General features: G+C 33.2%; 1 protein-coding gene and 1 long non-coding RNA gene across 2 annotated transcripts; both read right to left on the bottom strand.

Moving 5' to 3' along the window:
• Positions 1 to 6,649: 6,649 nt before the first annotated feature.
• On the bottom strand, positions 6,650 to 8,591 carry LOC125586393. The gene is made up of 2 exons (XR_007322909.1): positions 8,325 to 8,591; positions 6,650 to 8,139 (listed from the first exon to the last, which is right to left on the bottom strand). It is a non-coding gene; the product is annotated as an uncharacterized LOC125586393 (long non-coding RNA).
• A 645-nt stretch (positions 8,592 to 9,236) lies between these two features.
• LOC106449271 (GDSL esterase/lipase At5g45910-like) lies at positions 9,237 to 11,208 on the bottom strand. Its single transcript, XM_013891052.3, has 5 exons — positions 10,962 to 11,208; positions 10,440 to 10,670; positions 9,998 to 10,146; positions 9,634 to 9,910; positions 9,237 to 9,475 (listed from the first exon to the last, which is right to left on the bottom strand). The coding sequence occupies exons 1-5, from the start codon at positions 11,206 to 11,208 to the stop codon at positions 9,237 to 9,239; spliced, it is 1,143 nt and encodes a 380-aa protein (XP_013746506.2).
• Between the last annotated feature and the right edge of the window lie 1,300 nt (positions 11,209 to 12,508).

Below are 12,508 nucleotides of genomic sequence, written 5' to 3'. Positions count from 1 at the left end.
ATGTACGTCGTCGGATGACTCGCCATGAATGGGATGTTGTTGTCGCATGTTCCTCAACATGGACTCCCATTCCGGATTTGTGGCCGCAATAACGTCCAAGAAGCCCTCGACTCCACCCATACGAGATTTTGTCGCGGTCAACTCGTTACGCAGCTGAGCGGACTCTCTACGCAGCTCCGTGACCTCATCATCCCGTCGCTGACCATAAGACGATGTCGCTCTCGGAACATCATTGACGGAACCAATACCCAACGTCCGTCCCTTTTTTTTAGGGACAACCTTAAAAACAAAAAATAAATATTGTAAGTAAATATTTAAAGTTAAATTAAATGAATAATTAAAAATTAATTTTTTTGAAAATTTACCTCCTCGTAAATCTTATCCACTTCAAGTGTGGATAAGGTGACGGGTAATCCGTCGGTAGACTGCTGGGTCAGCTGAGTCTGGCGGTCTTCAACCCGAGCAACTACGTCGTTGTAGATTTGCTCGGACTTGCCATCTACAAATACGCCCGCCTTGTTCTTGTGGGTCCTCTCGTAAAGTTCCATAAGAGACGGGAGATGTCCCGTCTCTTTGGCCTAAAAAAACAGTTAAGAAAGTTAGAATAAATTAATATAATTATTAAAAAATTATTTAATAAAATATTTAATTACCATTTCCAAACGGACACCGGCGTGGGGTTTTTGGCCCGTAGTGTGAAGCATCGGCCCGTTCCCGTGCTCATCGACCGTGTTACGGGAGTTAGAGCAAGCCTGGGCGATTCTAATCGAATCAGGAAGGCGCCAATAACGGATGAGGCCATCCCACACGTCCGTGGTGAGCTCAGCGGGTTTGCCACGCTCATACCCCTTCACGATCCAGTCACCCTTCCAGTTGGAGACCGTGTCCAACAAGCGAACTTTCGCTTTCGCGTTAAACTTCTTCCTCACCCTCTCAGTGATCCCCAAAGCCCAATTATATTTTTGCTGTTGGAAAAAATAAATTAACAATTAGTTTTTTAGAAAGTATATATATAAATCATGAAAAAATTAAAATATATATAATTAATTAATAGAAACTTACAGCGTAAATATTGAACCACGTCTTTCTGACGTAGTGAGGCGTCTTACTCCAGTTTGGATGTGGCATGGAGAAGTAACCCTTGATCGTGTCGGTTACGTCCGATGCAAGACATCCGTCAACCCCCCACCTGGAAAATACAAATTTAAAATTTAAATTATTTTTTAATGTTATAAAAGATATTTAAACGAATTAAAAAAATTAATGCAACATACCACAACGTTCCGTCCGGTCGGTCTGGGTCGATGACTGGTAAACCTTCTCTTCCAGGCAGACTGAGAATGTCCTCTACCGTGTACTGCGAGTAAGGAGCACTCGGAGGCACCATCAGATCAGGATGAATATCAGCGACCATCGGAGGTGCCATCGGAGGAGGCACAGGAGGAGGCATCGGAGGAGGCACATGAGGAGCCGATGGTGCACTAGAAGAAGTAGACCCAGAGACTCTCTGAGTGTACTGAGTCTCGGGGACAGTCTCCTGGCCCGAAGAACTGGGAGCGGAAGAAGAGGCCGGGTCTAAACGACTACCCGGCTCACCGAAGATCTCTCTATAATGGGCAGTAAGTCTTCCTTTTCGAACCTGGAAAAAAAAATGAAATTTTTGAAATTAACATCAACAATATATTTTCCAACATTATCCACCTAATCAACACTAAATAACATAAAATCCGCAAACCTATCTAAATTCCCTATACGAACCACCTAATCTATCCTAAACTAACCAAATTAGAGAGGAATCAGGCTTACCATTGCTACGAAATGGAGAGGAAGTAGAGAGGAAGTAGAGAGGAAAGAAAGAGTGAGCGGTCGGGTGTATATATAAGATTACATATCGTTAAGATACAATATGACGATTGAAAAGATATAGATCCCAGCTTATAACAACAGCAAGAAGAAAAAGATGAATTCATATAAAAATAGTAGAACAAATAAATAGACTTGGCTATGAAGTTTCTTGAGTTGTGATTCTTCTTCCTTTTCTTCTCCTTCTCTTCATGTTTATTTCAATCATTAATCTCTGTTGGTGGCATGACTAGATCAATTGATGAATTCTCTCCTTCGGCTGCTTTTCCTTGAGACTTTTACTTTCGAAATGTTATAGAAGTTGTCTCTTTTACTTCTGGATGTTCCTGATCCTAACAATGAAAGATTATTTAGTCATTCTAAATATCGTAAGTTACAAAAATGAGAACAAGAAGAAGAGAAGCAAATAATACCTTTTCAGAAAAATTCTATTACATTTGTCGGTTTAGTAAATCATAGTTTCCTCTCGAATCTTGCATAAGATCATCTCCAAAAGATACTCTATAACTTCAAATATGAAGTTTTTTGTTTTCCAAAAAGTGAAGTTTTGAGGAGTGAAACTTTATATTTGAAGTTTCACTACTCAAAACTTCAAATTTGAAGTTTCATATTTTTATTTGCATTTTGGTCCTTACAATTACACATCACATTTATAATTCATAAATATTTTCTTGTTGATTTTTTAATCTTTATAAAAATTATATCTCATAAATATTTTAAGTTTTGTTTACAAAATTTAAGTTTACACATAAAATTAAATAAAACTTTAAAATAAGATTCAAAATATTTAAAACAAAAGTATACAAAAGAAACTTAACAAAAAAAAACTGTTAAGAAATTACATGAAGACATAACTATTACACAAATTTAAATATTACAACAATACTAATAGTTAGGTAAGTTTGATCCGGAACCTTCAATTTTCAAATATTGTCCATTTTTTTTTGTGTAACTGAAGATGATTGTTGTTGTTGTTGATGATGTCTTTTTGTACAATTCTTTCTTGTTCATACTGAATATATTCAAGAGTATTAATATTATCGATAAAAGTTAGTCTTTTAACAATATTTTATGTTTCTATTTTACTTTCTTGTTGTAATCTAATGTATTAACAATTATTAATATCACCTGATTTCAACAATTTTTATCTTTAATCTACAAATTAAAATGAGGAGAGCCATTTTTACTTCGAAATGCACTAGTATATCATATATGCATTACGAAAATCACTTTATGGAATGATATGGTATTTTGCTTGAAGTTTAATATTAATTAAGTTATTTTGTTTAAAATTTTATATTTTAATATAATATTTTATTAATTAATATTATTATAATATGCTTATATTTATATATGTGCTAGTTATTTACAAAAGTTTTGTGAATTCAAATTAGTTATGAAAAATGTAAGGACCATATTATAAAATACAAATAGTTTTGAAGTTGAGTTTGAAGTTTTTCTTTTGAAGAATATCACCTTTAAACTTCAAATATAGAGTTTTGAAAACTTCAAAATAGAATTCTTTTTTTGGAGACCCTCTAAGAAGAAACGGAATCCATCATTAGGTTTCATATAAGAAAAAACATGTTTAATTGTTAATGAAAATTAATTACTTTGAATCAAATAGTTTTTTTTTCCAAGAATCAAATAGCTTTTTTTTTTTTGGTCATCAAACAAACAGACTCATACTGACTATGTGAACAAAACTGGCAGAGAATCAAATAGCTTTTCAACTGATAAGAAGACACCGTAAGAAATTAGGCAGAGGGAGAGCCAAGAATGACGACCACGGTAGAAAAGAAGATGGATTTATTGAGGTGAAACATTTATAGCTATAGGAAGAAGATCCATTTAAATTAAAATCACATTAAAAAGAAAAGAAATCAAAGCCATAAAAATCGCAACTTCTTGTAACTCTATTTTTTTTTAAGCTTGGAATATTCTGTGTAACTGATTTATGAATGTGATGTCAAAATAAAAAACCGAGTCAGTATTATTTATTTGCATCGATTTTTATTGATGGTAAACTTTGTATCATTCTAATAATTGATGTCAGCAAGAAAATTTATACATCATTTGTTTAAATGATATAACTTTTTGTAATAATATCATTTTTGTTAAAGTGATACAAATGACCAAAAAAATATATCACTTAATTAAACTGATATCAAAAAAAAATAATAAAAAACATCACTTATCATAATTGATGTTAAACTATGTACATTTGCTTCATTAATAAATAAGTAATGTAAAATAGAATCACTTAATTTTGTGATACAATTTAAGTGATACAATTCAATCATTTTTTTGTTTGAATCCTCCATTGCCAAAGAGTTGTGAAGAGGTTGAAGAAAAAGGTGGATTAAAAAGAGATCTAACAAAAGTGATTGTTCTGATAGTTATTGCTCTAGTTGAATAGACAATTACATATTTTTCCAGATAATACAAATTCTAGCCAAATAGTATTTTATGTATACGGCTAATTGGCAGAATCAGTACATATACATATATCATTTTATTTAAACGGATTATAAATAAGAAAGTTGTAATGTAAGTGATGTTAGACTGCTATTTTGGTGCATTGTAACAACCCAAAAGTAATAGAGGGTTACATAATAAATTAGATTGTATACTTGTTGTTAGCTGGATAACGTCACTTTATAAATGTATTATAGATAAAAATGGTGGTAGATGATACACATGTGGCTCAGCTTCTGATAAACATATGTATGGGCTTATTTACCAAATTCTGATTAATCCATACCAAGCATACAAGCAAAAGCTCTTACATTATAACTTCATATTATAAAACAAGCTAACTTCTTACATACCGCTAATTATTTCTAGAATTTTTTACGCTTACAGAACATTTCATGATTTCAATTACACTTTAAGGACACTTCGAACGTGAGACACACTTTTCAGTTGTGTGAAGTCTCTACTACCCTTTAACTCTAGTTCTTTTTTTGTGCAAAGAAAAAAAAAAATAAGAGAGCGAGACAATTTTGGTTATTATTAAGTCTTATGAATCTCTTTCTCCCTTGAACCGTCGGTGAGCACATAAGACCCAAACAACCAAACGATGATCCACCGCAAACAACATCGTTCATCATATTTCACAATCGAAGAGTTTATATAATTTTGGAATGTCTTTCCTCTTTCTCCTTCCCTTTTCCTCCAATGAAAATACAATGGGATTTGTTCAGTCCAATTTACCAGATCCTCGAGGTCGCTGGTTATTGCCTTTTTTCCGATTCAATTCTATTCCTCAGTTTCAATTTTCTGAAAGTTATTTTTGTGTTATTCTGATTCAGTGGTTGGATTCCAGAAATTGAAAGACACAAAATGGTTGAAGATCCATACGTTTTCCTCGAGTATAACGACACTCTGTGTGACAGGACACGTCACTAACGGTTTTACGATTAATCTTTATTAAGTTAGTTTATGATTTCCATTCCTCTTAGGATAAGGATTAACTTATTTAGCCTTATCATTGTTTTCGGCTTTGCTATATAAGTACTCTTACGATTTGTAAAGAAAAAAAACACAATATCAATAAACTATTTTCTCAGCTTACTTATCTCTCAAGTTACCCAGCAAGAGCTTACGCAGCAGCTACGCTTACGAACGCATAACTTCTAAGAAGATCTTTCTTCATAACCGATCATCTTCTAAGTTTGTGTATCCCCATTCTTCGAATCCGCAAGTAGGGTTTCTAGTTCGGGAATCTATCTATCCTAATACCGTCTCAGTGGTATCAGAGCTTATTTTGGAAAAGAAAATGGTTAATCGCCAGAACAGACCTGTAACCAAAGTACTTGTCCAATGGAAGGGTTCAACACCTGCACAAGCGACATGGGAGTTTTACCAAGTCTTCATTGCCAAATTTCCAGATTTTCATCCTTGAGGCCAAGAATGTTCTGAAGGAGGGAGTATTGTGACAGGACACGTCACTAACGGTTTTACGATTAATCTTTATTAAGTTAGTTTATGATTTCCATTCCTCTTAGGATAAGGATTAACTTATTTAGCCTTATCATTGTTTTCGGCTTTGCTATATAAGTACTCTTACGATTTGTAAAGAAAAAAAAACACAATATCAATAAACTATTTTCTCAGCTTACTTATCTCTCAAGTTACCCAGCAAGAGCTTACGCAGCAGCTACGCTTACGAACGCATAACTTCTAAGAAGATCTTTCTTCATAACCGATCATCTTCTAAGTTTGTGTATCCCCATTCTTCGAATCCGCAAGTAGGGTTTCTAGTTCGGGAATCTATCTATCCTAATACCGTCTCACTCTGACCCCCTATCGTCGTAACAGTACCTCGCGGTGGTCGTCATGCTCTGAATCCGCCGTGGCGGCTGGGCAGAGCCTTCGTCGTCGGTTCCGATGCAAAGAGAAACCTCGTGAAACAACAATGGTCAAGTTCCTCTATTTTACACATCTGGTCCTTTAGGTTTTGGATATACGCAATTTGACCCCAACATTCTTTAATTTACTTATAGATTCTCTTGATTTCATCACATACTTTTTAATTATACGCTTTAACCCCTAACAACAATTATCTTATTAACAAAATGCATATCCACACTATTTACGTCCATAAAAATATCTAATATTTTTTTTATATAAAACATCAAGAAAGAAAAAAAATATATATGCATGTTTTATATACTGTATTATCTATGTTTTTAGATATTAGAAACAAAATAATAAAGAATGGTAAAAATAGTTTTAAAATAATAAAAATTAAAATAATCTCTATCACATTTCTATTTTTTTCTTTTTGTATACTTCACATTTCTATTATTGTGATAAGCTATCAGGTTTTACAAATCTTGCATACAAATCTTACGGAACTTTCTTTACAAGTTTTCACTTGTCCACGTCCACATTTTTTTTGTTAATTAGATGTTGCCCACAACATTTTGCTTCCAAAATTATGTCCACAAAAACCAAGATATTATTAAAACAAAAAACTCTGATTTATATCCCTAATTTGAATTTGTACGCAATTCTATTATCTATATATCTCTAATCAACAAAATTCATCCATTTTTTATGTACACTGCCCACAAAATAATCTCTAGCCATATGTTCATGCTTTTGCTAGTGGTGATGGTGAATGAGGAACGCTATTGTGAACCAGTTCAAAACATGAGTGGCCAAAACCCCACTCCTGCTTCCTCATTCGTCCACACATCATCCGTCCAAATATCACCCGTCCATACATCACCTGTCCACAGACCACTCGTCCAAGCATCGCCCATACACAAATCACTTGAACACAACTCACCCGACCACAACTCAACCATCCTTGCACCCCCCCCCCCTTTCCACACCGAACACAACCATTAAGTCACATCTTTGTCTAATTGACCTACTCTCCAAGATTCAATCTCATCCATACGATTTAATAGTAATCATTTTAATCCAAAGGTGAAAAGCCTCATCCATTCGATTTAATAGTAATTTTTTTAATCTAACGGTGGAAACTAGAATCATTTTTCCTAAAACATAAATGCAATAAAAGTTATTCAAATGGAAGCAGAGACAAAAAAAAAGGAAACTAGTTTGTTCTCTCCAACAAAACACCACCGTTTTTTATAAGGGTAATTTTGACAAACCAACCCCTTGGCCCCACCAAAAAGTGTCCCGCAAGTGGAATGTGTACTTGTATGTAAAACAAAGACAAAATGTGTCATTCTACGTAATCAGCTCTTGTTTCTACAAACAGTTATTCTAAAGTTTATCCATCCAAAAATTTACTATCCCTGGCTAAATTTTAAATTTCTTACATTTAGAAATGCATATCATTTAAACAGGTTAACTTCCTTACATTCGGATAATTTTAACGGTTACACAAAATTTTAACCATCCAAAAACTTACTACCCTCTAGCTAAATTTTATGTTACCCGTTTTACAAAAAACTCGTAGACATTTAGAAAATAGATCCTAAGCTTCCATAGTATAATACAAGACCCAATCACTAATGGTTGACTCCACTCAACACCCACCATGGGTGTTGCTGCCTTCCGATGATGTCTCCCCAACCTTTAACTTCACTACATTTTTTTCCAATTCTCAGCATGCTAAAGTTAGCTTCAACGACGCTCGACCAGTTGTCTACATCTCCCCTGATTTTATGTTCTCCATGGTTCGGTGCTCACCACCTCCACAAGGTAGACCTGCACGTTTTAAGCATGGTGCATCACCTGTAGCGATTGCATCCAGAGGAAAGACATGGTCTTGATTGCTAGACACCGCAACACCTAATCATACAACACGGATGTATTCTCATTAAACAGTAATATTCACACCACAGTTGAAATTTAATCATATACATTAAAAAATTGATCACATTTTATATTCTGTCTAAACAATTTATTATCATGCCAATAAAGTAAGAAACAATTCAAACTATTTTTATAACCATTGTAACTGCACATCAACTAACCATTGCTTCCAAGGTTGAACTATTTTGTGCTTCTTCTGAAGAGAAGCACGGAGTCACGGAAGAGAGATGGAGGCGCTGCAAAAAAGCGGAGGCACAACAAGTGAGCGGAGGCGCGTCTTTGGTTTCTCAGATCCAAAAGAATGTTCGACGACATCATCAACATGTAAGAGAGATAAATAAACAAGTAAGAGAGAAAACATCGGCAAGATGCTCCGCCGCCTTAGACATGGTAAAGGAGGAAGAAGAGATTCAAATTTTGAATATGGGGTGAAAACCTGGATTGGGAAAAAGCCTCTGTAACTCCTCGAGAACATCGCCTGAGAGCGTTTTACATTTTTTTCCTTTTGGTATTTTAGTCAAAAGAAAATTAACCAAATCTTTTAAATATTTTTTAAAATCCTACACACAGTTATAATTGTACGTCTATAAATTGACCTAACATAGTTAGGGCCACTAAAGTAATTTGCTTTGACACAGAAAAAACAATATTTTTGTTTTGAGTATTTTGCTAATTTCAACATTTTTTAGGATTTTGACCTAATTAACTCATAAAAAAATCACACACACACATATATATATATTTTTCTTTGTTTGATCGAGTTATTTGCCCACAACGAATTATTTCACTATTTACACATGAGATCCTCAATATATTAGGATAAAAACCTAAGAACGATTAGGTTCCCAAATTCGTAAATAGAATAAAAGGCATAAAAAATTGTAAGTGTTTTTTACATTAAACGTATTTTATTATTCAAACTTAGAAATTTTTTGGATAACCAAATGTGAGATAGTCTGAATAATCAAACATAAATAGAACGTTCGGGATTGCGCTAAGCACTTGAGTTTATATATCAATTAATTATTGGTTACAAAGGAGTTTCCATTAAAGCTTATATTCGTGTGATTAAATTAGAACTTGGAAAATGATGAACTGTTACTAAGAGAAGGTTTGGTGAAACGGCCAGAGATGAGACCAGTTGCAATGTGGCGGTATGCCGCCTCGGTTAGGTGGATTCCATCCCAATTTGCATACGTTGATGGGTTTTCACAAGTCGTTGAACCCTGTCCGCCGCACTTTACGTTTGGTTTTGCATTGTATCTTCCATCTTCTCCTCCACAACATGCCTTTAGTACACTTCCAGTAAAACCTATTACGCAAATGAAAAGAAAAAGATATCAAACGTATATCAAATTTTATTTTATCAGTATTTATTATTTTACTATACACAGTTTAATGAGTTTTTCTGTCAACTCACTAAACGTAAAATTTAATTTATTGTAGAAAATATTATCGAAATGGGAGTACCGTATTTGGAAGGTGAGTTAAAGAATTGCATAGCTGAACCGTAATAATCAGCATAGATAATCTTAGCATGAGTGTACTTTTGCCTTAAAGTCGCAAGGCCTTCCTGGAGCTTAGCATTGTGAAGCTTGGCAATATTGTTCAGCGGCTTAAGACAATGGTTCCTTGTGTCATAGAGCCATCTATTATCATCACTGAATCGCTCTAACAGAACCGCCGAACAACCAATCGGAAGGTTTCCCGGAACCACCAGCGTCACCGCACCTTCCTCTATCAAGACCTAGGATTAAACAAAACCGATAGTTGATAAAACGAATGTTATTAACGTTTAAAGACAATTCATTTAATGTAAATGTTTCCTACTTACACTTGTGACGTTGATGATCTTGTTAATGACGGATGGTACCAAATCAATGGCGTGTTTATAACTCCGAAATGCTAATAGAGGGTAATTATAATCGTTTCCACCAATTTCTCCCACGAAAAACAGAGATTTCTTAAAATATTGGTCACAATCTGCCAAAAATAAAATAAACTATATTATGCCAAAAACACCATCAAATTTTTAATTAAGGTATATTACAAATCAAATCATCGCTTTTTTTTTGCTTAATGTTTGTGCAGACTCTTACATAATTTCTCAATTTCCTTACAGTGTACTTTTTAAACGAAGTATGTGTCAGGTTTACCGTTTCGTAAAAATTGACAGAAATAATCGCAACTTCAGTTTTTTTTTCCGGTTTCTTGTCAGGTATTTTCCAAAATCTAACTGTTATTTTAGTTGTGTTCTCTAATATATATATATTTACCTGCCTTTGTTTTACAAAGAGAAGGTTTCAATTTCATGAACCAATCAAGCTGAACATCCAATGTCTTATTCGTCAACAATGTTACTGAAAGACCTCTTTCTTTCAAAAAGTTAAAGTCATTCGCCGTTGCTCCGGCCACTGCAAAATTTGCTCCTTTATTGAAATCCACCGAAAAGTTTGTTCGCACGCTTTGGAGATATGGTATAACGTACGGTAATCCGTTTGCCTCAGCTGCACGTAGTCACATATACAAAAAAAGTAAGTTTTTTTTTCAAAAAAAAAAATAGGGAAGTTTTTAAGAGATCCCATTTTATGCATGTAAGTTTCATTTGGTGCATATTTAAGTTTCACGTTTTATGTATATGGTGGATTTGAAGCCGGGATCCTGAATTTTGGTTAATTATATAGTAAAAATTCGAAACAGACTGAAATCAATATAACAAATATTTTTCCTATGCATATTTTTTGAGTCTGGCCATGATACTTTTTAAAGAGAGAGGGAGTGAGAGATGAGAAACTAACCAATGAAATCAATGATGAGACGTCCGTCAGAGCAACGGCCGGTTGAACGGTTAAAGAAAGTTTGACCGTATGGTGGTCTACCGATGGACGGAGAGTTCACATCACTGGAGATGAGAAAATTTCCGGTGTCGCTTAAAGAATCTCCAAAATTAAATATGGACTCGTAGTTAAGCGTTTGTTTCACTGGTAGTGACCTCGCGGCGATTAAAAAGGAGAATGCAACAATGACCAGTATATTGATTTTCATTTTATCGACTTTTTTTATTTACTTTTTTTGATGTTTTAATAATTTATGCATGCACGAACATTCGAAGTAAGTTTTTATATTGAAACTTATGAGATGAGATCATAAATATTTAATAACTGTAGTGACTAACGTTAGAAACACGCATGTGACCTTTTTGTTCGTTTTTTTTTTCTTGGACAACCTTTTTGTTCGGTAACGTTGTTATTTTATTGTTCATTAATGATAAAGCAGAAACAGGCAACCTACGGTTAATTCAAGAATTAGGGTTAGGTGCAGTAGTAAAGATTTCTATACTAATAAAAGTTGAGATTAAATGCTTCTAAAACTGTACACACAGGAATTTAAACAACTAATAATAATAACAAAGTTGAATTCACAAATTATAAGAATTTTTCTTAATTTCCACCAACTGTATTAAGGGAAATTATCTTCACATCTAGACAAAAAATGCAACTTCAAAATGTCCCATATATCATTATAAAATATTACATTTCCTGAAATAATCTTATACCAGAAGGTCGACAATCCTAAAGGGAAATCAAAATAAAAAAGCTAACGTATCAAAACAAAAATAAGAAATAACTAGATTTTGAACTACGTTACAAAGTACAAAATAATTTATTACAAAAATTGTTAAATTGAAAGCATCCATAACTTTTGTATTTAAAGGTTTATATTATTTTATTTAAATTTATGTGTATTATCTATTTTAATTATTTTTTGAAAATTTTAAGTATAATTTTTAAAAACTATAATTAATATTCTATACATATTTTAATTTAAATATTAAATATATATTAAATAGTTTATGAAAATGTATCCTTCGTTTTATTACATGTATATAAATTTAGATTTTCAGCCTTAAATTCGCGAAATAAAACAAAAACATTAATTTAAGATATGATGTTAATATATTCATATTTAAGATTAGTAAAGATTAATTTATCATAACATTTTCAAAACAATTTTTTTTCTTCTATTACCTAAAGTGTACTATAACACAATTTATATATATATATATTTTTTTTTTTTTTTGGTAAAATGTTAAATTTTATACCAATTTTAAGAATTTTGACAGAAGTTACGGAGACAACAAAAAATAAAATAAAACTACAAGCGGAAACTATGTTGCAACAAATTTAAAGAGACATAACCAAGAAGAAAAATCACACATTTTAGCCATTTAACCGGGAGATCTCTGATGAGGAAACACCGATTCCAAGCTTCCAAACCTGGAAATTTGTGTAGTTGCCACATTTTCGAAAAACTGGAGTCCCCATCTTAGTTGCCACGAGCACCT

Source organism: Brassica napus, chromosome C4 (assembly GCF_020379485.1).
Source record: "Brassica napus cultivar Da-Ae chromosome C4, Da-Ae, whole genome shotgun sequence".
NCBI classification, from domain to species: Eukaryota; Viridiplantae; Streptophyta; class Magnoliopsida; order Brassicales; family Brassicaceae; genus Brassica; species Brassica napus.
Note: the sequence above shows the minus strand (reverse complement) of the source record. Positions and strands in the feature narration are given on the sequence as shown.